At 51.3% G+C, this 25,217-nt stretch overlaps 1 protein-coding gene and 1 long non-coding RNA gene across 2 annotated transcripts in view; one reads left to right on the forward strand and one right to left on the reverse strand.

Annotated features, from left to right (window-relative positions):
- LOC144580403 (uncharacterized) overlaps positions 1 to 5,108 on the forward strand; it is a 29,870-nt gene extending 24,762 nt beyond the window's left edge. Inside the window, exons 3-4 of the long non-coding RNA XR_013529859.1 lie at positions 2,704 to 2,874; positions 4,313 to 5,108. This is a non-coding gene — a long non-coding RNA (uncharacterized LOC144580403). The remainder of the gene's footprint in view (positions 1 to 2,703; positions 2,875 to 4,312) is intronic.
- SLC26A9 (solute carrier family 26 member 9) lies at positions 3,233 to 24,537 on the reverse strand. Its single transcript, XM_035281280.3, has 21 exons — positions 24,319 to 24,537; positions 21,589 to 21,728; positions 21,347 to 21,457; positions 20,537 to 20,712; positions 18,526 to 18,690; positions 17,818 to 17,970; positions 17,428 to 17,510; positions 16,510 to 16,657; positions 16,124 to 16,237; positions 15,843 to 15,920; positions 15,175 to 15,270; positions 12,850 to 12,956; positions 12,018 to 12,087; positions 11,808 to 11,900; positions 11,555 to 11,668; positions 10,057 to 10,338; positions 8,948 to 9,002; positions 7,649 to 7,794; positions 5,785 to 5,856; positions 3,906 to 3,949; positions 3,233 to 3,730 (listed from the first exon to the last, which is right to left on the reverse strand). The coding sequence occupies exons 1-21, from the start codon at positions 24,441 to 24,443 to the stop codon at positions 3,352 to 3,354; spliced, it is 2,751 nt and encodes a 916-aa protein (XP_035137171.2). The 5' UTR covers positions 24,444 to 24,537; the 3' UTR covers positions 3,233 to 3,351.
- Positions 24,538 to 25,217: the final 680 nt, after the last annotated feature.

Consider the following 25,217-nt stretch of genomic DNA (forward strand, 5'->3'; position numbering starts at 1 on the left):
TTCCAGTCTAGAATGGTGAGATGGCTGTCTTACAAATGCTTCTACACTCCCTCCTTATACGACTAATGCCATGTTGTAGATAGACAACTCCATAGGTCACAGTGGTTTTGGAAGATGAAAGGCTAAAGAAGTGTACCCGATTTAGATGCTGCTTATGTGCAGCTCAGAACCCTCCTACCAAGCCTCTGTTGGAATAATGGTTCTGGGTGGTCCAGCCCCTCCCAGGAGCTATGCCATACTTCTTCCTTCCTGCGGGTGCATAACTGATGCCCTAGCATGGGTCACCTTGGGAACTGCTCTCCGAGCATATCCATGCATCCTATATTTGTTGAAGAGTTAATACCTATAGGGCCATCCTTGATCAATGGAATATGGGTGTGATGGTTCAATGTTTCTCTAGGACAGTTTGCAGATGCTTCTCACAGGGCTCCTGGGAAGGACAGCGGGGTGGAGCCCAGCTGCCTTTCGCAGTGGCTCATTTGGTGTTGGCTTTCTCTGCCTCCCTGTTTTCACTGCGCATCACTCCTCTCCCTGAGATCACTGCCTGAATAGCCCAAGCACAGACTTTTGTCTCAGGTTCTGCATCCAGGGGGAATCAGGCTAAGATAGCATCATTAGAAAAAAAAGTCTAAAACTCCTATGGGAGGGATGCTAATGGCTAATTTACCCAAATCCCGCAGCTCAGCTGAATGGCTAAAGCAAGATTAGTTTATCTTAAATAAATATCATTTTGGGACTCATTGACTTCTCTGCCTCTGCAACATATTTCTCTTCCTTCAACTATTTCTCCTTCTTCTAGTTCTCCCCATCTTTTTTTTTTTTTTTTTTTTTTTTAAGAGATGGGGTCTCAGTATGTTGGCCAGACTGGTCTTAAACTCCTGGCTTCAAGTGACCCGTTAAATCCCCAAAGTGTTGGGATTATAGGAATGAGCCACTGTGCCTGGCTCTCCCCACCTTTTTATTCCTGTGTGTCTCCATCCCATTGACCATTCATCTCCCTTCCCTCTTTGTTTTGTTTAATCTCTGGTCCTTCATCTCTTTCCACCCCATCCTCTTTCTGTCTCCTTTATGCCTTTGCTTTTTGTTTTTCTGTGATTCCTCTCATCTTCCTCCTTTTCTGATTGTTGGTAAACACAGCTGAGAGTCAACCTAGCTTGTAAGACAATTGAATCCCATGGCCTCACTCTCCTTGCATTGTCTCACAAACAGGAGAGTGAAAGGTGGGATTAGATTGTGTGCTCCCCCAAACTAAGGATTCCGAAGGCTTTGCTGGGTAATGATGGGATTGGCCTTAACAGGCATCCCATGAGTGTGAAAGAATTGGTGAGTGAAAGGTATGTAGAGGGATGATGGACGGGGCTTTGACATTCCCTGTAGCCACAAAAGTCACAGAGTTGGCTGTGAGTACTGGTCCTGGGTGTAGGGACCCCCCAGCCCAATCTTCTCTCTCCACTTTCTGTTCTTTAGCTGGATTGTGGAAGCTTATGCATTCCTAGGAGTGGAAAATTAGAACCTGGAGAGGCGCTGGAAGACCCATGGAGAAATCTGAGTCCTCATTGCTTCCTGCCAGGATAATGCAAAGCAAGGCCAGGTCTCCGTGGAGGTGACTTGTTTTGCTTTTCTATAAAACCACCCAAACATGTGCATTTGTTCACATTTCAAATCCACTTTATTACCAAAACGAACAAAAGGAGAATGAGGCTTAAATTAAATAAATTATGCAAATATCTCAAGAGATAAGGTTCCCAGTCCTCCCTGGGAATCATATCACAGGTCAGTATCACTAAGAACATTGAAAAGTATTGAAATTTTGGATTATTTCACTACTTTTCCTCCATCCTTCCTGCTCCAACCAAGTCCAGAAGAGCGTTCTTTTCCAAATATTTAAGCAGAAATGTTTTCTTCAGTGTCTTCCCTCTGCCCCGCATGTTTCAATATCACCTCCACGGTGGGCCCTGCGACCCTCAGATGTGTTGCAGATTTCTCCCTGAGCCCCAACTCCAGGCCACTGGGCCAACAATCCCCCTCAGCTCCGGGGGTCTGGGGGTTAATGATAACTTCGTCAAGTCCTCAGGGGATCTTGATACTTGGTTCAATGGGGGCTCTGACTTGGGATGTCCTGAGGCTCGGTGACCTTCTCCCACCTCCTGGGCCTGAGCTAGACTTGGAAGGAGGTGGAGTAGGGGAGAGTGAGTCGTCATTGGCTAAGGCTCTTGTCCTCCTGGAATTTGGCACTTCGGGTGCTGGGCATGGTGAATCCCAGATAACATTGTCTTTTGCCTTCCAAGTTTTGAGTTCCATTGGCAGCCAGCTGGCATAATGAATTCACAGAAAAGCAACGCTCATGGGCCAAGAATGTGTTGGCTCTTGTCCAGCACCCCCTCCTTTAACTCTAAGAAGACTTGTTAGCTGACCAGCTCACTCAACACACAGACACACAGTGCAGGGCTGGCTGAAGTTAGAAACTGGGATGTTTTCCTAGGCTGGGCCAGCCCAACCTGTTAGAGAAGGAGTCATTACGTTGAAGAAGCTTGAGAAAAGCAGTGACGAGAAGCCAGAAGATTTTCTGTGCATTTCCATTGAAATTTTACAAAACACTTACACTTGGAACCTATTTATTTTCAAGTCAACAGTGGGGTTCCTCTCAATACCTCTCATACCTTGTACATATGGAGAACTTTGCCCCTGTTTTCATTTTCATAGGAGAAGATGGCATCAGGTCCTAAGGGTGTTAAGGAATCTTCCTGTGGAGGAAGACCCGATCTGGATCAGCCTCTTTCCACATCTGCATGCAGATAGGGGATGCAGCGGATCCTGGAGGACTTCCTCCCTTGCCTGCAGAAGAAGCCCATCGTGGCTCTGGGCCACAAGCAGGTAAGGAGGAGTTAACATGATGGGCTCTTTGACAGGTAAAGGACAAGGCAGATTTACCAAGGGGAGGCATTTCCCTGATGGTCCCTGAGGTCAAGGGAGACTGTCGGGGCCCAGGTCCCATCAGTTTTTCCTGTGTCGGTACTAGCACCCTGTTCCCCTCTGAGTCTCTGGGTACAAAGAGGGATTCCCAAAAGCTTTTGTGCAGAATTACTGGTATCTATTACTAGGTTGCCAGAGGATTCTGCCAGTTACCATTCTCCCTCTTTGGGGTTTCTACCCAGCCTCCAGGGGAAGGGAGCAGCCTCTGAGCGCAGGGGCAGCAATGTTTCAGGAGGCTAAGGCAGAACCTTAGTGGGCGGCCCCTGGGGAGGTAGCTCTGGTGGTCTCGACGGTCCTGGCCACTGTCCAGGCTAGAGTCTGATGTGCTGACAGCAGAGGTGGCTTGGGCAGCCTTGGGATAATGTGGGGGCAGCATAGTTACCAAGGCCTTCCCCGGGTGCAGAGCTTCCAGAGACAGCGTTGAAGCAGCTGGGGAAGGCAAGCCAGAGTCCTAACCAAGTTTTTTCCTATGTCCCGTGACAGCCTCACACCATCTGACACCGAGCCATGTGGGCCCTGGGACACTTTTTGAAGCTTGCACAGGAGGCCAGCACAGTTGTACTTGTCCTTCTGTTTTTGGCTCACTTGTAAGAGCTGGAAGTCAAGGTGTCCTTCAGCTGCCAAGGACAGGGCCGAGGTGGGTGGGGTGGAGTGGTCAGGAGGCTTGCCCACTGCGGCCAGGGCCTGACGGGTGAAGACTGGGCTCCCCAGACTCTCACTGCTGTAAGGGTAGCACCCCCTGCTGCTGAGAGGCTCCCTCTGATGCAGGGAGGGAAGGAGGGGAGGAGAGAGGGGGAGAGGAGAGAGGAATGTGGGCCCTGGGGGTGCACTTTCCTGATCCCCACTCTCCCTGTGACCCCAGGTTCCTCCTCTGTGGAAGTCCCAAGTGCCAGGCACTCTGTAGGCAGCGTGAGGACTGGCAGGGCCCTCACAGGGCGGTCAGGGTCTCTGTGTGAAACATACTCCCGAACATCTCCTGCAGAAGCCACAGGAAGGAAGTGGGAGGGGAAGAAAGAGGTTAGACCAACTGGGGTCACAAGCAAGTTGGCTGCAATCAAGAGGTGACCCTAGGAACCCCTGGCCAGAATGAGGCACCATGTGTGCACGTGTGTGTGTGAACAGGAGAGAGGCAGGGTCAGGCTAGGAGGTGAACCAGTCTGGCGTGGCAGAAGCAGGTGCTGAAATCTACCTGTGAATCGCCTCCCATGTGCTATGTGACCTTCCATGTGTCCCTTGCCCGCTTTTAGCTTCACTTCCCTCATTGGGTAAAATGAAGACTGGCAGTAGAAAAGCTCTAAAGTCCTTTCTCGCTTTGATAAGCTATTTTGGTCCTATCCAGGCTGTTTGGAATATGCTGGAGATTCCAAGAGGGCACAGAAATCAGTCTGCCAAATCTCTGCGGCTCCAGCACTATTTTCTAATCGGTTCCACCTGCTGTCAGCACTGTGGGAGATGGATTCAGAGGACCATGGAGCTCAATGTCAAAAAGAATGGGAAGAGGCACAAAGAGAGACACTGTTTCTCATAGACCCAAAGCCAGATTTCTCCAAACCTAGTCATCTGGTTTCTTTTAATTCAGGGCATTGATGGAGTGGTGTTAATTTCTATGGGCCTTATGGGGATGGGGATGGATTTGTTTTGTTTTGTTTTGTTTGTTTGTTTTAGAGACAGAGTCTCACTCTGTCGCCCAGGCTGGAGTGCAGTGGTGTGATCTCTGCTCACTGCAACCTCCGCCTCCCAAGTTCAAGTGATTATCATGTCTCAGACTCCCGAGTAGCTGGGACTACAGGTGTGTGCCACCATGCCTGGCTAATTTTCATAGTTTTAGTAGAGACGCGTTTTGCCATGTTGGCCAGGCCAGTCTTGAATCAGGTGATCCGCCTGCCTCAGCCTCCCCTAGTGCTGGGATTACAGGTGTGAGCCATTGCGCCCAGCCACATGTCTTTTAGTTCTTAAGTCCTGTCCACATGCAATAATAATTCATTTGTAGGCCCAGAATTTGTCTATTCTACCAGAACATACATTTCTAAGAGGCAGAGGCCTTTGTTTTGCTCACTGCTGTGTGCCCATCCTGAACTGCGTCAGGCAAACACTAGGTACGCCATAAATACCTGCTGAATGAGTGAAAGAACAAATGACTCCCTTGCCAATCTTGTGTGGTGGATGGGACGGGTATGACTTACGTTTCCCTAATTTCACAGGTGATAGAAACTAGGACCCAGGGTGTATGTGGCTCGCTAAGGTCACGTGGGTGATGTGTTGGAGAGTGAGAATAGACACTAGTTCTCTAGGACTTGGTCCAGTGACTCACCCTCTCCCCAGGATGCTGTTCAGGGAGCGAGAAGAATGAAAACAAAGGCCGGGCGTGGTGGCTTATGCCTGTAACCCCAGCACTTAGGGAGACTGAGGCAGGAAGATTGCTTGAGATCAGAAGTTTGAGACCAGCCTGGTCAACACAGTGAAACCCCTGTCTCCATAAAAAATACAAAAATTAGCCTGGCACAGGCCTGTAGTCCCAGCCACTCAGGAGGCTGAGGCAGGGGAACCGCTGGAACCCGGGAGGCAGAGGTTGGAGTTAGCCGGGATCATGCTACTCCAGTCTGGGCGATAGAGTGAAACTTCGTCTCAAAAAAAAAAAAAAAAAGAAAAAAAAAAGAAAAGAAAACAATGAGCACAAATCTTTGTGGGCTTAAATGTGACTGCTGTGGGCTGGAGGTGAGACAGCCAAGTGAAAACCTTGTATTTGAGAGCAACCCCATCCTTCCCCTCCTCACCCTGCTCCCACCCTCACAGCCCTGTCCCTCAGCTCACCTGCTCTAAGTCCCAGTAGCTGGGGATGTCCTCCTCTGAGTCGTACAAGGAGAGCTCAGGGTCCCCTGGAGCCTGGAAGGGAGGAAGCCGGTGCAGAATGAGCTTCAGTGACTGAACAGTAAAGTTGGTGGATGGTGGCGGGAAGACGGACACGTGGCCAGCTTTGAGTGGATACTGCTTCCTGACACGTGATTCATCCTCTTGCCCTTTCCCTCACCCGCCTCAAAAACAGCACAGCTGTGGTCCTCTCCCTTATACCAGACAGGTGTGTATCAGGGTCTTCCCTCCTTTGTGGGCTATTAGAAGCAGGGAAGGTTTTACCCAGCTTTGAAAAACTACTGGCTAGCTGCCTGATCTTGGGGAATTCCTGTCCTCCTGGGAATCTGTTTTCTAATCTGTAAGCATCTGATAACCAGCCTCACTTTGCCTGCTTTGCCCCTCACCATGCTGTTGAAAAGGTGTATGTATATGTGTGTGATTTGTATCTATGAATACAATAGATACAACTATAATAACTATATTATATAAATATAAATTATTTATAAGTCTGTAACTAATAAAGTATACATATCATGTTCAGAGTAGGTGAACGTGATTAGGGCACCAACAAATAATGCAGATTCCTCCAGAATCTCCCTCTTTGCTCTGCGGACAAGTTCACGAAGCGGGAAAGCCCGCTGTTTCCCCAGAGTTTTCCTCCAGGTATGGAGGGCAGGAGCCAGCACCCTGTGTGTTCCTGGGCAGTCTTTCAGCACTTAGAGCAGATGGCTTCACCTTTATCAGTCTCTTAAGACAAAGAGCAAATCGTTGCTCCAGAGCCAGAAAAGCTTTTCTTATGACCTACAGAGGGAAAGGGAGGTTTTTTTTTTTTTTTTTTTTTTTTGAGATGGAGTTTCGCTCTTGTTACCCAGGCTGGAGTGCAATGGCGCGATCTCGGCTCACCGCAACCTCCGCCTCCTGGGTTCAGACGATTCTCCTGCCTCAGCCTCCTGAGTAGCTGGGATTACAGGTGTGCGCCACCATGCCCAGCTAATTTTTTGTATCTTTCGTAGAGACGGGGTTTCACCATGTTGACCAGGATGGTCTCGATATCTTGACCTCGTGATCCACCCACCTTGGCCTCCCAAAGTGCTGGGATTACAGGCTTGAGCCACTGCGCCCGGCCGAAAGGGAGGTTTATACCCAGGGCTGGGGCACAAACAAAGTCTTGGGAGGCCAAGGGCAGGAGTTGATCTGGGAGAGGACCCTGAGGGCTGAGAGATGACTGGGGATACCTGGGCAGGGAACCCAAGGGGGTGGGCTTTTTTCTGACTCCTCAGCCTTCTGGAGTTTTACATGGTGTTATTTGTATCCCGTTTGTATGTCACTTACTGAGCTAGTAAATTAAATGTCAAAAAGTGGAGACAAAACTCAGACCCAACCTCTTCCTCCATCACCAGCCTGAAATCTCTAAGCTCTGCTAAGTTAAAATGGGCAGGTTTACTTCCCTCCCTCCGTTCCCCAAAGCCCCCTTTAGAAGCAGATAAGGAGGAGGCAGGGAACAGTGCCAGAAGAGTGGGCATGCTAGACTGTGCTTTGGGGGTTTGTGCAACCAGGAAATTTATATTGATAAAGAATTTTTACAAAACACAAAGTGCTTTCAAGTGACACAAAAGATATAATTATTATTTTACTCTAAAACAAAAACAAAAGAAAAATGCTGGGAGGTAGGTAATGTTAGTTGATGGTACTCGTTCTATCAGAAAACATAAATGGCAGACTTGGTATTGGAATTTAAACCTTCTCCTATGTTCTTTCTAGTGCCTCTTGGTCCTGCTATTTCAGTGCCTTGGGGCCTAGGATTCTTCAGGTTCAGGGACCTTACCCCTTGGAAGTTTCGTCTTGGGGTCACGTCTCTGGCATTTGCCTGGGCGAAGAGGACGGCGTCATGTATGCTGGGAAAGACGTGATTGCATTCTAGACTCCCATCCTCAAAGACGCCTCCATGGCTAATGTCGTTGTACACCTGGGCTAGAAGGAGAAAAGATCACCTTCAGAAAGATAACAGCCATTGTGGGTTGGAGCTGGGGTGGGGAAGGTGGTGAGACCCGACTAGGAACAGAAGGGAGAGGCCCGAGGTCCCAGCTCTTGCTGTATCTGTGGGCCATGGCATTGGCATTGCAATATCAGTTCTGGACGGCAGAGGGCAACGTGAACTTGAGGATGCTGAACTTTCAACCCGGGGCAGAAGGAAGCAGTTTGATTTAGGGAGTCGGTACTTTGCGGTGATTTGGGTGGTAAAGCCTAAGCTGTCCTTGAGAAGGTTGCTGCCAGTTCTATCTTCCAAGCATCCATCCTTCCTCTTGTTTTTCTGGACCTTTACAGCAACTTTCAATGTGTGGCAGAACCATTACTCTTAATCCTAGAGATGGTTTCCTGAGGGGGTTTCCAGAGAGGTTGGGCAGAATTCACTGCTTCTAACTCCGGAGCATATCATAGCAGGCCATGGCCGCTGCAGATCTTCTCCCTGAGCACGGCCATGCGGAGCTTGGGACCTGCGGCCCTGCTGGAGCAGATGTGACCCAGTGCAGGGGGCTGGGTGTGTGTGTACGCACCCCTTCACATGCTTCTGTGTGTCTCTGTGCACTTGCTTCCACATCTCTGCACTTAGCATATATGCTAATGATGTAAGTGTCTGCTGCTCTGTAGCCACACCCTTGAGGCTGTGTATGTGCACCTTTGGAGACTGTGTGCCTATATAACTGCATATTTATATGGTCCCTGGAGAATCAGGGTACCGTGTGCTCTATGTCTATATAGATTCACGGAGATTCTGGTTGGGAGAGGATCCCCAAATCCATCTAGTCAACCCTCTCATTTTACTCAGGTAGAAATAGATCCCTGGATAGATAGTGACTGCCAAGAATACATGGCAAATTAAATATGGGTAGATTAGAATCCTAGCTGTCCTTTTGTAACTCCATAACCTCTTACTCCACTCTGTCACTAGGACCCCTAGGATGTTTATGCAATCTGACCGGTCTCTTTTATGAGCAGGCAGCCGCTTGGGGGGTTATCTGAGTGCTCTCATTTCCAACCTACTCACTCTTCGGACCCCACCAACCTGTTCCTACCCCACCCTCCTTGCCAGCCTTTCAGTCCCTAAACGTCCTCTTTCTCTTACCATGGATGTTCACCAAGAAGACCTTCACTCCGATCTTCCCATAGGTGGAGCTCAGCTGGAAGTGTTGGGGTAGGGAGGCAAAAGGAAAGGAATGTTCTGAGTGGATCTCAAAAGTGATTCAGAAAACGTACTTCAGAGGGGAAGTCAAACAAATAAGCAACCCCGAGAGCCCAGCAGCCAAAGATAAAAATAGCAGCAAAGCACACCACTTTTCCCTGGAGTGTTGGCTGACCGCTTCTTTGGGACCAGTGGGGGGGGGGGGGCGGAAATGGGGTTTTGCCAACGTGGCGGGCACTTAAAGTCACCATGATCCCTTCTTGTGGGACAAGATTTTTTCTTTCAGTAGCTTAGACTTTCCCAGACTCCTCTTTGGCTTCAGGCAGAAGCCGCCGGGGAGGACAGAGGCTCAGGGAGTCTAGAGCTTCAGCCATGGCTGGCCTGGACTCCAGATCCTGGCTAAGGAAGCCAGCTGAGGCCCAAGGCTGGGGATGGGGCCTTCCCCACACCTGGTTGATGGTGATGTCAGTCCAGACACTCTCTGTACCTGTTGTTCCCCTGGCTTGCCTCTATCTGAGCCAGCTCTGAGGTTTGCTGACTCCCCGCCATTGGCGGTGGGTGCTGGAAAGTTATCAGATAGATACATTCATTTAAGGTGTCCCGTGGGCTGTCTGTCTGGCTTGATGATGTGGGGCATTGCTGTTATTTCTTCTCTCCTAGTCTGGCCGGTGAATGAGAGACAAGGGCAGCAGATCATGAACCAGGCGCCAAACTGGACTCTCCTCAGAGCCCCTGGGTGGGTTCCTCAGAGGGACTTGGGATGGCCTCTGCTGGGGGTGTTGGGAGCACGGGGGCCTGAAGCTCTGATAGACCTCTCCAGCCATGTGTTGTCACCGGCTGTGTGCCTTTGGAGACTGTGTGCCTTTGGAGACTGTGTGCTCTGCGGAGAACATCCTATCCTGGTAGTGTCTGCGGAAAGGAGGGGTTCCTAGGAGCCTTTAGCCTCCACGGTGAGTTAAGTCCCTCAGCTCCCTGAAATGAGGGCTCCAAGGAAAGGGGATGGGGGAGAGCAGGGTGGAGGGGGCGGAGCCTGTTGTCCCTGAGGGCCTCACCTTAGCCAGGGCCTTGATGCCCATCAGGTCCACAAAGCTGACTCCACTCATGTCTAGGATGAGGGTGTGGAAAGTGACGAAGGGCGGGACACTTGCCAGTGTGTCACTGGGCTCGTCGGGGGCCTCAGCAGAGGCCGGTGGCTCACTCCGGGCAGCCGAGGAGCTGTCGGGGCTGAAGGTGATGTAGGACACGCTGGCGCCATTAGCCGGCGTCTGGTTGTTGTTGGGGTCAGTGGGGGGGGCATTCTCAAAGTCCTGCTGCAGCTCCTGCAGGGAGACAGTCTGGAGGGGTGGGGGCAGTGGACACAGTCAGGGACCACCAGGCCGAGCCAGACTTCGCTGTGGCTGAAGCAGGGGCATGACAGGTATAGGTGGAGGGAATAACTCCACGTGGTGATGGTGAACACAGACCCTGAAAACCCCACCTGAGAGGCCTCTCCCAAAGCCCGTTCTGAGGCAGGGCCTGCAAGCTTAGTCTCCTACAACCCAGACAAAGTCAGAGGACCCTCTCAAGAGAGGCACCGAAACCTCCGCCCACTCTCTCTGGGAGGAAGCCCCTCTGGGGACACCGAGCTCCTTTATTCTTGCGACAGAGTATCCCTCTGTCGCCTAGGCTGGAGTGCATTGCACTGTCTCGGCTCACTGCAACCTCTGCTTCCTGGGTTCAAGTGATTCTCGTGCCTCGGCCTCCTGAGTAGCTGGTATTACAGGTGCCCACCACCATGCCTGGTTACTTTTTGTGTATTTTTAGTAGAGACAGGGTTTTGCCATGTTGGGTAGGCTGATCTCGAACTCCTGACCTCAAGTGATTCTCTAACTCAGCCTCCCAAAGTGCTGGGATTACAGAAATTACTCCCACACCCACCCCAGCCCTGCTAGCCCTGGGCTGCTTGGGTTCCCTAGGAAATTCACTGCTGCTCCCCCTGTGGTTTGTTCAAAAGTCCATGGGCTATGTCCTATCTTAGCCAGAAAATGGAGAAGGGTCGTGGAGTTCATTGGCTACCCTGGGAACTGGTAGCACCTCATCCAAGAAGAAAAATGCCTAGGCTGGGTGCGGTGGCTCACGCCTGTAATCTCAGCACTTTAGGAGGCTGAGGTAGGTGGATCACCTGAGGTCAGGGGTTCGAGACCAGCCTGGCTAACATGGTGAAACCCTGTCTCTACTAAAAATGCAAATATCAGCCAGGCGTGGTGGTGGGCAGGTGTAATCCCAGCTACTCAGGAGGCTGAGGCAGGAGAATTGCTTGAACCTTGGAGGCAGAGGTTGCAGTGAGCCGAGATCACGCCATTGCACTCCAGCCTGGTTGACAAGAGCAAAACTTCATCTCTAAAAAAAAAAGAAGAAAAATGCCCAGTGGCCACCAGGCGGTGTTCCCAGAGACTTCCTGTCTTTGCCTTTCAGAGTGGGAATTGGGGCCCCGGAGCACCATGATAACAGGGGCAATATAAGAATGGGCAGGAGAGCAGGGCATGGGGGCTTCTCCTGACGTCCATTTACCTTGGTTTTCATGAATAGAGACTTCCTCTGTTGTGTGGGCCTCAGTCTCTGCTTCTCCTGCTTCTTGAGGTATTTTTGCTTGGCTAGTAATACTTTCTGGGGGTCCATACCTGTCTGTAGGGAGAGAGCCAACAGCAATCTCGACCTCCATCCTCTACAGGAGTGGCCTGTTCTCGGCTCCCACTGCCCTCCTGCTTCCATCTTCTGGCCACTCTCTGTCCAGAGCCTCTGGTCACCAGGGACTGAATCTTACCTTGGCAATGACCTTTTGCCTGAAGATCTCTGAGTTGGCAAAGTAGAGAGGGGAGCAGTAAGTGATGATTTTAATCCCCTGGATATCCTGGGCCTGTGACAGGGAGACTGAGCTCAATTTGTAGAAATGTCTTTATTGGCTTTAAAAAACCAATCTCTCCTTGGGGTGGCACAGAGCAAAAGAAGGTGGTCATAAGCTTAAATTACCTACCCTACTATAGGTCTTGGGATTCACATAAATGTCAGTGTCCATGACCTGGGCCAGTGCATAGCCATTTCGACTGGATGAAGAAGGAAGAGAAAAGCATAAGAGAATGCTAATAGTACATGGGGCTGGAAGGGTGCCCGTGCTGAGGCAGGGGAGGGGCAGAGCCAAGGTAGGATGGGGTCCTGTCCTCACCCCCAGACTTGCTGTGCCTTTTTGCATTGGGGACACATGTCTGGTGGCCTGTGGCCTCCTATAACTAGGAGGATGACAGACAGGCCTTTGCCATAGCTCCGAGACCAGGGGAGAGAAGTGGGGTGAGTACACAAGGTGTACTTCAGTGACCCTGAAGTCATCACTTCCTTGTTCTGAGTTCTCAAGAAGAGAGGACAGGATTCCCCCAACACTCAGCACCCTCCCTGCCTTGACCAGGACCCCTTCTCTCTGATACTCCCAATGTGCAGAACATAGCATCCGTTTCTACCTGGCGTTCTTCTGGGGTGGGGTCCCATTTGGTTTGGGGTTCTGGCAGTGTCTTTGGAAGGATGTTGAATCTCACCATCTGCTGTTGCCCTCCTTTCTCTGCCACCACCCTCTCCCCAGCCATCCCTAGTGAGACTATGCTGGCTTCCCCTGGGGTTTTCAGGATATGAGAAATCAAATAGCCCAGACTGTGCCCACAGTCCTGGCTGGGTCAGGCTCTCCTCGGGCCTGGAAGCACCTCCAGTGCCAGGCCCAGAGGTGGAAGTGGGCTAAGCAGGGCTGTGGTACGGGAGCTCTCCACAGGCTGGCCCAGGGACCCAACTGTGGGCCTGGGAGGGCGAAAGCTGTTACTTACAACTGAGTCTGGAAGATCACGACCAGGACGGAGAAGGCGACACCCACTGCCACACCATAGGGCAGGCTGAGGAAGAAGGAGGAGAGGAAGCTCACTACCCAGATGCACTGTAAAAAGAGAGATGTCAAAAGCATACCTGGGGAAAAAACCACCTCTTTCAGGAAGTTTTCCTGAATTAGCCAAGCCCATTCTCTGCTAGCACAACCTCAGACCTGCTCTTCTTTTTTTTTAAAATCATGTTTTTGCAGTATTTTATGTATTTGCGCTTTGGTTACACTTGCCTATTTCCCTTAGACGGACTGTGGTTGTCTGTGTTTTCAGAAGAAGCCCAGCGCACACAGGGATGCAGCATGCACAAGAGCATGTGTCTTGGGTCAGACGTGCTTGGGTTTGTTTATTTGGTTGGTTGGTTTTGGAGTCACAGGGTCTTGCTCTGTTGCTCAGGCTTGGAGTGCAGTGGCAAGATTGGCTCACTGCAGCCTTGAACTCGTGAACCCAAGCCATGCTCCCACCTACCTTCCTGAGTAGCTAGGACTATAGGCACATGCCATTACACCCAGCTAACTTTTTATTTTTGTAGAGATGGGCTCTTGCTATGCTGCCCAGGCTGATGTTGAACTCCTGATGTCAAGGGGTCCTCCTGCCTCAGCCTCCTGAGGTGCTAGATCACAGACAGGTCACCGCACCCAGCCCAAAGTTTTTTCCTTAATGACCATGTGAACCCCGGGTTCCTAGCCCACAAAAGGAGAATAACAATGCCTACCTTATGAAAGGATTCAAAAGTTAAGGAGCCTGATGGTCCTAACCCAGTGACGGGTGCTCAGCGAGTGATCAATAAATGTGAGTTCCCGCTCTCTGTCTAGCAGCGTGCTGCGTGGGCAACGGGAACTCAGCAGTGCTTTCTGACCGGCTGGGGGCCTGGTTTTGTGTGTGTGGGGGCAACACTGAATGACGTTTTGATAGTTGCCCCCTCTAGATTTTAAGACCCACACATTGCACTAAAGGAAAGACATACGCCCAGGTTCCTGCAGAGAATCACTCAGAAAATCAAATGGAAACACAAGTCTCCGTATGAACCGAAGGAAGCATCGCCATAGCGGGGACTTGCTGGGCTATGATAAAAGCAGATCCTTGGGCTGGGAACTGAGGTATAACTTTTCTCCCTATCCTCATCATTCTTTCCCTGGGTGACCACAGATGAGCCACTTTTCTTCCCTGCCCTAGGTGGGTGAGCCTCCCTTCCCTATGAGACAGTCCAGCTCAGAGGTCTGGAGTCCAAGACTTGGAGTTTTAATCCAGATTCTACCACTTCCTACCTCTGTGGCCTTTGATGATTTACTTAACTGTTCTGAGCTTAGGTTTCATCTTCGTTAAGAAAGGTTAGTAAATCCTCTCCCATGGTGATGGTGGGGCTTGCGTGGAGAGAATGCAGCGTCAGTACACACTGACCTTCATTACTATGGCCGGCGGAAGACGTGGTGGGGTGTGTGACCAGTCATAACAATAAGTCATGTTTGCAGAATGTTTATGCTCATGTGGTGTTTTCCCACTGTGATCTCATTTAATCCTCGGAACCAGGGCTTGACGCAACCGTGACTGCATGACTCTCACCCCTATTTACAGATGAGGAAATAGAACTCCGGAGAAGTCTAGTCACTTGCTCAAGATTTAGGTCCTCTGGCTTTATGTTCTAGGTTTTTTGTTTTTGTTTTAAAAAAGATTTCCTTTTGCTTTCTCAGAGCTATATGTCATAAAAATAGTAATAGCTAAGTTTTTGTTTTTTGAGACGGAGTTTCGCTCGTTACCCAGGCTGGAGTGCAATGGCACAATCTCGGCTCACCGCAACCTCCGCCTCCTGGGTTCAGGCAATTCTCCTGCCTCAGCCTCCTGAGAGGCTGGGATTACAGGCATGCACCACCATGCCTAATTTTTTGTATTTTTAGTAGAGACGGGGTTGCACAATAGCTAAGTTTTGTTGGGTATCAAATACTATCTTGACAACATGCTTAGTTGTATTTTCCTGCTTCTTCTTCATAGAAAACCCTGGGAAACAGAGAGTATGAAGTACCCATTTCCCAGATGAAGACTCCAAGACTCAGAAAGGTTAAGGGGCTTGTGTTGGCCACGCAGCCAGCAGATGGCTGAGTTAGGGTTTGGACGTAGGATGTCTCACTTCGAAACCTGGGCTTTTATCCACTCAACTATGCTAATTAGGAAGCAGCCAACTAGAGGGTTCATTGTTAGGACAGGGCTAACTGACAGGGCTGTGGGGTTGGAGGAGAGGGCAGGGGCATGGCTGGTACCTGGAGGCTGCCCGATACTTACGCAGTCCAGCTTGCTCTTCCTCCACAGGTAGTAGGGATCGGTGAGTTGCTTGAGGGAGTTCTTGAGATTGACAGCGATCAGGGCTCCTAGAACAGACTAGAGAAGCGGAACATTGCTTGAGGCCCCTGGGGGTTCCCTTCTGTTTGCCCTCCTACACATACCTGACTCCAAAGCCTGGCAGGACAGAGATGGGGAACACCTCCCCTGGCTGATCCCCAAATCTCTGCATTCAATCTTCGGTTTGGAAAATGCTGGTGTTAGAGCTGTGGAATCCTTCCTGGCCCTGTCCTTGCCTGACCTCTCTTCCCTCATCCCTAAATGATGCATGCCTAGAGCCCTCCCAGCCGGACTACATGAGAGCCTGGTGCCCATGGGTAGGTGCAAATATTGCCTAGGGATTCGACTCTGAGGACAGAAGGCTGGAGTTTGGGACCAGCCCGGTGCTGTGAACTGCCTCACTGTGGACAAGGTTACTTAGACTCTCAGACTCAGTTTCCTTCACCTGTGAAATGGGCAGGATAAAACCTGCATTGTCTACCTCACAGGTTGTGGTTGAGACTAAGTATGACAATGGTGGCACTTTGTAGTCTGGAAAGTGCCACACGACTCTCAGGGATTGTTCTTCCTGGAGTCTCTTGCTGTCCTCTGCTAGATGGCTGGGATCTTACCTTGGGGAGAGGATACAGATAGGTTCCCAGGACCAGCATGGTGATCATCACCACCAGAGACACACACAGGCTTGCCACCTATTCCGAGAAAGAGTTGGGGATAGAGAGCAGGTGTGAAATTTTTGCTCTTGATTTATTTCCAATACATGGCTTTGGTGGAGTGGAGACTAAGGAGGGAGATGAGGGTTGGAGAAGAGCTGGCTTGGCTTACAGTGCCCAGGCTTCATTGGAGCAGCCATTCTGTTACCACCTCCACGCCATGACCCTAGTACAAGGCTCACCTGGGACTTTCCTCCAGCTCCATCCACAGCCAGAGTGACGGAAAGCGCACAGCAAATGACATGAATTTTAAAGAAGGAGCCAAAGAAGTTGCTGCAGCCCAGGGCGATCATCTCCTGTGGGGAGAGGCAGGATTAGAAGCCAGTGTGGGGTGGAGGGGAACGGGGACCAAGTGCAGTCAGGCATGCAAGCCGGACTGTAGGCCCAGGACCTGAGAGTGACCCAGTGGCTATAAAATCACACACTCCCAGTCAAGAGGAGGTCAGCCCCTTGGGACCAGAGGCCTCCCTGTCTCACCTCAGCCCAATGAGCCCCCCAGCCAAGATGTCTCATGCCAGGCCTGAGTTAACCTGTCCTGCCCAGCCCTGCCAGAGGTGGCCAGAGCTACCTGGTTCGAATCCACGTTGTAGCCATGCTTGCTGGCCAGGGTCCGGCCCACAGCCAGGTTGATGACGTAGCCCACAATGGCTAGGGAGAAGGCTGTGCCTATCATGTCCTTCCACTGCGAGACCACAGGTGACACTGGGGTGGGGAACCTGCCGAGGAGCCAGGAAGGAGGCAGAGCCCAAGAATGTGAGCAGGGAGGGCAGCCAAGTCCTTCACCAGCCCATGGGGAGCAGCCAGGCCCCCATGGTGTGCCGGGATCTTTACCTAAGTTATCCCATTCAGTCTGAATCCTCATCACCACCCCATAGGGTAGGCACCACCACTCCTATTTTACAAAGGTGGAAACCAAGGCTTAGAGAACCTAACTTGCCCAAGGTCACTAAGCCAGTATGTGGCAGGGCCTCATTTGTTTACTCCCAGATTCTGAACTCTATAAACTTGTGAGTCCACAGACCCCCAGACTTCTAGTGCTGTGTGGCCTTCCCTCCCTTGCCTGCTCCAGTCCTGCAGGACGAGCATCGCCCCTCTCCTCCCAGGGCCCAGCATGGTGCCTGGCACAGAGTGGATGCTCCATGAATCTGGTTGAACCTAATAGCTCTCTTTCTGCAGGGACAAAGAACCAATGCATTAGAGCAAGGCGAAGAGCCAGCAAGGGGCTGATCAGAGAGGCTTTGTTTAACAGCCTCAGTTGAATGAGATATGAAAGGGGAGTGTGGCAGTTAAGACTCATTTTTCATAAAATAGCCAACATCGGCTGGTTGTGTGGCCCTTCTCAGGAAACAGTGATAATTCATACATGGTCAGTGTCATACAGTTTCAACTGCATTTTCGTAGAGGTCATCTTGTCTCCCTCTCCGAGCTCAGGCCTTAGCGGGGCATGTGGTTCGGGTGGGCCAGGCTTCTGGGCCACTAGACTCACCCGCGTTGGATTTCTCCCACGATCTGCATGTGATACTTTTTGGGCATCTTACAGCTCCCGGAGATAGCTGTTGCCACCACCACCTGCAAACCCCAAAGCGGAGCATGGGGATTGGCCCTAAGCTGGGGCCAGGGCAGGGGTCTCTCTTAAGTCTTTCTTTTCTCTGGGGACCCTGAATCCCACTCCCCTGCCTCCTTAGGGGAAATTATCAAAGCAGTAGAAAGAGAGGAAGCACCACACGTTGGGGATGGGATGGATTCACATCTCACTTCCTGTCCAGTGGAGGGGATGGGGTGAGGAGGGGTAGGGGCTCCCCTAGCCCTGACTGAGCTGGTTTCCTCTTCTCACAGTCTGGCCCCCCAGCACCCCAGCTCTGGACAAGGCCCTTACCACAATCATCTCTGTAGGGATGGGGAAGCGGATCTTGTGCATGTAGCGAGCATTGAGCTCCTTCACTAGCACCAGGAAGGCACCGCTGATGAGGGCGAAGATGAGCGAGGCGATGTTGGTGTGGGGGAGGTTTTTGCAAATGTCAATGAAGGTCTGGGGGAAAGAGCATCATGCTCACAGGCTCCCACCCCCTCTTCCCATACTACCCCACCTTTGGGTGTCTGACCCATCCAAGAGATGCCCTCAAAGCTAACGGAGGCATACCAAAACAGAGTTCAAACCCTGATCAGAAGCACCGTCCCACCGTCCACCACCCTCTCCCAAAAGGTACATGGGGAACTCATGCTGGAAAGGGAATGCTTTCTTTTTCTTCTGAAGAGTTTGAGCTGAAGGAGGAAGGATGGAGATTAGACGTGAGGAGGGACTTTCTAAGCAGGGAGTGGTTGAGGCGCTGGAAAGGGAACTGGTAGAGTGTCCAGCCCTTTTCTGCGGGGATTAACCACCAAGAACCTCAGCGAGCCTCAAGGTCATGCCTTTGAGCCTCCCAAGAAGGAAAGCCCCTCGGAATCCTCTCTGAACAACAGCTAAGCTGGGCCTTGCTTGAGAACATCTTACAGCGAGGAGCTCACAGGTTCTTAAAACAGTACAGCCTCCTCAAGTGTCTGCTCGAGCCTTGCCCCATTTGCAGGGGTGCATCCCCAGACTCACAAAGACGATGGACCCCGGGCCCGTGTAGGAGGGGACCGTCAGTCCGAAGATGTACTTGAGCACCGAAATCAGGATCTGCAGGCCCGCCGCCGTCATGAAGCCCCGGATGAAGGACTCGGAGAGGTAGATGGCCACAAAGCCGAACTGCACAAAACCCAGGCCCATCTGAGAGGAGGAGAAGGGTGATTTGTGGGGGAAGACCAATGCGGCTCGTCAGTTCCAACAACCCGCCCCACTCACACCCAGGCCTGGAGCTCCGTGCAGCCCTGGGATAGCAGTAGCTTGAGGGAAATGGGCCGTCTGTGACCTTCACCTGCGCTTCATTGTGCTCTACATGGTTGCCATCAGACCTTCAGTTCCTTTAGAGCACGGGCCTTTTTGTCACAGCACCTCTTTGGCTTTGGCTTCCTTATCTGTAAAATAAGCCTGGTCCTCCCCCAGTGTTTTCTCTCTCAGTAAATGATGCCATCATTAACCTGGTTGCCCAACCAAAAACTTGAGAGTCATCCTCCCTTAACCTCCCACGTCCAATCTGTCACCAAGCTCTGTTATGGCTCCTGGTAAAATGTTCTCTTCAAGTCCAGCCCATCTCTTTCTCTACCTGGTCTTGGCCTGCATGACGCCTGCCTGGGCCTCCGCAGAGTCTCCCAACAGGTCCTCTGCCTTGATTCTAATCCACCTCCCACTCATCATTCTCTGGGCAGCCCAAATGATCCTTATAAACTGCCAATCAGACCCAAAGTCGCTGTTTAGGGGACAGACCACAGATTTCACTGTCTGGCTTCTGCGACTTTTCTAGCCTCTTCTGGGGTCCTCTACCCTCTGGTCACACCAAGCTCCCTGCTGTTTCCTGGGCAGATCACACTGTCTCAGGCCTCGGTGTTTTTAGGCATTGTTCCCTCTGCCTGAACCATCCTCTGTATATCTTGTTCCTGGTTAACTTCTCATCCTTTAAGACAGGTGGAGTGTCACCTCCTTTTTGAGGTCCTCCGTGACTCTCTGCTCTGTTCCTGTAGGTCTTTGTACATAGCTCTACTCTGCCGCTTATCTCACTGCATACAAATATATCTGTTGACGTGGCTCCTTCCTCTGCTGGGCTGTGAGCAGCTTGTGAATTGAACCTCTTTCTTACTTATCTTTGTATCCCAGGGTTTAGCCCAGTTCTTGGCATGGAACTGAATGAATGAGTGAATGAAAAGGTGTTCTCCGGGACTGTGTTTTGCTCTCGCATTCTGTCATGTGCTTCCCTTCATAAAACCTCGCAGAATCCTTTGCAACCCTTTGCAGGGATTCTGCTGTGCAACGGCTGCTGTGGTTTGGAGCAGAGGAGGCTGGAGCAGGGCGAGGGGTGTGAGGGAAACCTAGCAGTCTGCAAGACTGTGCTGGCAGCGAGTTGGGCTTCCCCAAGGGGTAATGGAGAGAGGCTGTGAGTCTTTTAGACAGTTTTAAAGCTCAGGACAGTTTTACCAGGTCCAGCTGTTGTTCTTTTGTATAGTCCTGCTAGATGCAGATGAGGAAATACTGTTAATTTTCAAGGTCCTCTTTAGCCCTGGGATGGGGAGGAGGGAGGAGGTAGAGCCCTAAATTAGATTTTTTTTCCTTTTTTCTTTCTTTCTTTCTTTTTTTTTTTTTTTTTCTTGAGACAGAGTCTCACACTGTTGCCAGGCTGGAGGGCAGTGATGCGATCTTGGCTCACTGCAACCTCTGCATCGTGGGTTCAAGCGATTCTCCTGCCTCAGCCTCTAGAGTAGCTGGGATTGCAGGTGCATGCCACCATGGCTGGCTTATTTTGCATTTTTAGTAGAGATGGGGTTTCACCATGTTGGTCAGGCTGGTCTCCAACCCCTGACCTCCAGTGATCTGCCTGCTTCAGGCTCCCAAAGTTCTGGGATTACAGGCATGAGCCTCCACGCCCAGCCCCCTAAATCAGATTTAACATTAAAGCTAAGGCTTTGAAGCAAGGGCAGGGTGGTCTGATGCCTTCCTAGCAGGGTTGGGGGCTGCCCCTCACCTGGATGATGGCAGTGAGGCAGGCTAGCGTAGCTGACACGTGCAGCCTCTCCACCTCCATGGCTGCTGTGTCCACATAGCTCTCATTGGTAGCATTGTTGAAGACCTGGAATTTCGATTCTGGGGCCAGCTGCAGACAGATGTTACCCACCAGGATGCTGATAACGGCAAAGGTACCTGTGATGCCCCACCCAGCCAGCAAAAATCAGATGTTTGGACCACACCCATGGAAACCAGAAAGGGGCCCAGGAACACTTCCCAACCCCCAGGGGGATGGATCCCTGCACTTCCAACACTATTCTCCATCATAATAATACCAACCCTCACTCCAACCATGATCTATGCTTTTCAAGATACTTTCAGCTCAATGGTCAATATTGTCTCACTGGACACATGAGGAAATGAACACAGAAATATAAGCACAGCCTGAACCAGAAACCAGCCCTTGGACCAGGCTTTCCTCCGTCTCACTTAGCAGCAGAGAAGTCCAGATGTCCCTGTAGTGGCCGGCTGAGACCAGCCAGGGAGTTAGATGGTGATTTCTCACATCTGTTTTAGCATGTTATAGCATGCAGTATATCTTGTTCTGCCAAGTCTTCCTCTCATTCCAGGAAGTGAACTCAAGGAGGCTCAGTGGTTTCTCCAAGGTCACCGAGGACCTGGGACTGACGTTCACAGTGACCATTCCCCTAGGACTGACCAACACCAACTCCAGGAGAATGCAGATGGAAAAGCTCTCAAGCCCCCTTCGCCACGCCTCCCATCCTTGTGGTCTGGGTCATCCTGCCTGCCCAGAGGGGAGGGGCCTTACCTGGCACCATCTGGTGCACACCCCCCAGGAAGAAGTAGGTCAGGAGGGGGAAGAAGGAGGAGTAGAGGCCATTGACTGCAGGAAGATTGGCCAGCAGAGCAAATGCCATGCCTGCAGAGGACAATGAGATTGAAGCTCAGCAGCATGACTGTTTTATGGGGATCACAGAGGGATGGAGTGGGGATGAGGAGAGGAATGATGGGGGTATGGCAAGCCAGGCCTGGCTGAGGGGACCCCTTCACCTTGTGGGACCTGGATGGATCCCCCGCTGAGTCCACCAAGCAGGTCGGGGACAATGTAGTCTTTAATCTTGTACTTGGGGAGCCAGGAGAGCACAGGCAGCAGCCCAAACACCACAGCTTTGATCTTGGCTGAGGAACATCTGGAGGGGAAAGGGGCAGATTTCCAGTCGGCTCTGCAGGGCTTGGACAATCTGAGTTGGAGAGGGATTATCATATCCTGTTCATTTCATTCATTGGTTCATTCTAAATTCACTGCACTGTGTGGCAGGTATACTGAGAAGAAAATGCAGGAACTTTTCCTTGAGAGCTTGTCGACTTGCCCTGGGCATTAACTGGAGGTCTTCTGACTGCCAGCTGCTTACCTGGGGAGTTTACAAGACTTGCTTAAAGGTATGGTGGCTTAGCCTTCAGAGGTATCAAATCCATCCCCTGGCTCAAATGGCCTTTCTCTGGGAAAGACTCCTCTGAGTCGTGTCTGATCCCAGGCCTGGGTACCTGTGCCTGGGCTCCTGTGTGTGCATCCTGTGGGTTAATTCCTTGCTTTTTGTCTGTCTCTCCCACTAGAGAGCAAACCCCACCATGCATGGCAAGAAGCGTAGCTCTCCTGTTCATCTTTGTACACCTTGAGCCTTGCACAGGGGCACTTAGTAAACGTTTGTTGAATAAATGAATGAGTGAATACATGAGTGGGACCTGCCTGCTGCCATTTTTCTTAGAACTTCCCTGAAAAGGAAGGCTCTATTGTTCCTGCGGGGTGCACTCTGCTGACTCACTGTCCTTTATTTGTGGTAACTCCAGTACTGGAGTTCTTTCTCCTGTTAATTCACTGGGCAGCAGAGGAGGGAAGAATTTGTTGGTCAACGCAGGGTGGGGAGAGTTGATCCCTTCCCTGTTTGTTGAACACCTCAAGGTCCTTTCATAGAAACTCGGGAGCGGTAGGAACAAGGGCTTACAAACTCAAGGGTGACAGCTGGTGGATTGATGACTGGAAGTGGGTGAGGGGCATTTGCTTTCTTTCTCCCAGTTGAGGGAACTCACATAGTTAGGGCCCATCTGGTGACTCACTGGCCTGCTCTGATGAGGTTTCCTTTCCTGCCCAGCACCAATTCCTGCTCTTTGCTGTTGCTCAACATAGTTTCCCTGACACTCGGTCCCCTGGATGTCACCCAAGACTGAAACCAACACAGACAATGCTTTGTACCTTGAAAAGTCTGAGCAGATTTTCTCTTCCAACTAACACTCCATGAAACAGCATCATCATCAATATCTTACCCCCGGTCCCTTCTGGGGCTCATGGGTACCTCTGCCAGCCCTGGGACGCTGGAAGGGGAGGTGGACGGGTGGTAAATTGCTTAATGCAACTCTAAAGCCTTGCTCAAAGAGAGAACCAGCCCTGTAGGGGCTCCATCAGGTCTGTTTGTGGCAGAGAAAACTGAACTTATGAATAGAGAGCTGGCTAGGGAAAGAAAAACAACTCATTGGAGGGCTAGACCATGCCCAACCTTACTTGCAAGTCTGCTGTATGTTGGGCAAAGCAATCTGAAGCTTGGAAGAAGGGCTGGAAACAGAGGCCAAGAGGAGAGTGGAGAAAGGGATTAGCTTTCTAGACATTCATTCATTCATGAAACAAGTATTTATTGGTGTACCTTCTCTATGCCAGGCACTGTTCAAGGCCCTCATGCCAGTACCATGGGAATTGTTAGTTTGCTATATCCCTTTCATTACCCTAATCTTTTAGAACAATAGCAGATTTTCTCATCCTCAGACTTTGTGCCCTAAAGTCTCTTTGGGCACAGAGACTGGCAGAGACCACCTGTCTGAGGAGCACAGCTGTGAGGACAGACTGTAACTGGGCAGAAATGGAGCCTCCCAAGAGAAACAGGGTTGGGCCAAGCTTTTAGTATAAACTCAAGTGGGTGATTCCCCCGGCCTGAACCAGTTCCACCTGCATCTCCACTTCAGCCATTGCTGGTGACCTCAATCCAGGTAACTGAATCAGCTGTTTCCCCAGGGGAGTGAGGGAGAGCGAGCCGGCCTATAGCTAGGCCAGAGGAGTTCTGCCAGGAGTCTGGGAAGAGGGAGGGTGATGCTGGCAGCCCCAGCCTCCTGGGTGTGGGTATGGATCACCTCGAGTAGCGCCTCCTTAGGGGCAAGGTTTCATACCCACCATCGCAGTTCCAGGGAGCTGACAGTGGAAAGAGCCTTGGTGCCGGCAGGACTACACCCTGGTAGGTCCCCTCAGGGAAGTCCAGGAATTTAGGGCCTCCTTTGGGCATTCTCTGGACCAAGTGGAGGAAGGAACATCCAGGAAGGAAAGGACAAAGGGTTTGGGGTGATAGTAACTTCAGGTATTTTTTGTAAGGAGAGAATAGGGCATGGAGTAAGGGCTCTGATGCTCCCCACCCCTCCATCATGTAGCATGCCCATCTACCGTGCCTTAACAAACACAAAGGGACTCGGATGGAGTGAGAATGTGGGAGATGCCAGGCAGGGCTTTGGGGATGCCCTATAACCCTTCTGGATGGTTCTTGCTTCTGCTCCCCATCCTCCCTGGGGGGGTCTCAGTACAGATGAAGTTGTAGGATCTTAAATTCATTAGACAGAACCTTGCTTCCCCAGGGCTTCCCTTAACCCCATCTTAGGGATACCAGTGCAGAAGCTGTGTCCTGGTGCAGAAAGGATTTTGGTGGGGAGCAGAGGAGGCAGGATTCTGGGTTCTGGGCCAGTTACCTGAAGGCATTGCGAAGTTTCTCTCCCACTGGGTATGTCCGGTCCTTCTTCTCAAACTCATCATCGAAGAGGGTGAGGGAGTATGCAGCTCTGTCTACCACGTAGCGGGGCCTGGGCTGGCTCATATCTGGAGCATTTACAGGCTTTGGGAGAAGCAGAGGAAGGGAGGTTGAGGGGACATCCCTGGCCTCATCCCTGTGCCAGCCCAGGCCTTCTATCTCTGGTCCTTGCAGCAGCAGAGTTTTATTCTGGCCTTCCCCGCCCCCATAAAGCAAGGTGCCTCCCTTCCCTCTGTCAAGTTTTTCCATGAGACTCCCTTTTCAAGGTGGCCTTCCTTCCAGGCACTGATGATGCATATACTCGCCCTGGCTGTTTTGCTTGGCGCTCAGCACGTGGCTGGCTCTCCACACCTGTGACATCACCATCACCCCCACCGAGCACCAGGCAAAGGGGAGGTAGAAGGAGGAGGGTAGGAGTCCCTGCTTGATTCAGCACGTGGACCCTACTCTCCCCTGACCCCTGGTGCCCCAACAAGCCATACTTCCTCCCCAGACCCCGGTTTCCCTGGCAGAAAGGCTCCTACATTCAGCCAGTTAGCTTGGAAGAAAAAGAGAAAACAGCTTGCCCGGAGGCAGGGGGATAGCTGAGATGACCTCAGGAGGACCCTTCTTGGATAAGACACCTAGAACTTCACCAACAGGTTTCCCGGGGGGACAGTGGTGTGTGTGGGGAAACCAGGATGGTCTGCCTGCCGGCTGTCTCTCCCACGGCTTCCTGTGCCTAACCTTTCCTCCACCCTTGTGTTATGGTGCTCCTCTCCTCCTCACTTTTTGCGCAACCTCACTGACGTTCCAGGAGCTGAGTTGGGCAGAGCTGAGTGCCAGGGCACCTGAGGCCTG

Source organism: Callithrix jacchus, chromosome 19 (assembly GCF_049354715.1).
Source record: "Callithrix jacchus isolate 240 chromosome 19, calJac240_pri, whole genome shotgun sequence".
In the NCBI taxonomy this organism is placed as follows: domain Eukaryota; kingdom Metazoa; phylum Chordata; class Mammalia; order Primates; family Cebidae; genus Callithrix; species Callithrix jacchus.

Bases quoted from the DNA above. Each gene is read 5' to 3' on its own strand.
- SLC26A9 (XM_035281280.3), bottom strand. From the start codon at position 24,443: ATGAGCCAGCCCAGGCCCCGCTACGTGGTAGACAGAGCTGCATACTCC. The intron at 21,729-24,318 runs GTAACTGGCCCA...TTTCCCCTCCAG, and splicing joins AAACTTCGCAATGCCTTCAG to ATGTTCCTCAGCCAAGATCA. The intron at 11,901-12,017 runs GTAGGTAATTTA...TCCCTGTCACAG, and splicing joins ATCCCAAGACCTATAGTAGG to GCCCAGGATATCCAGGGGAT.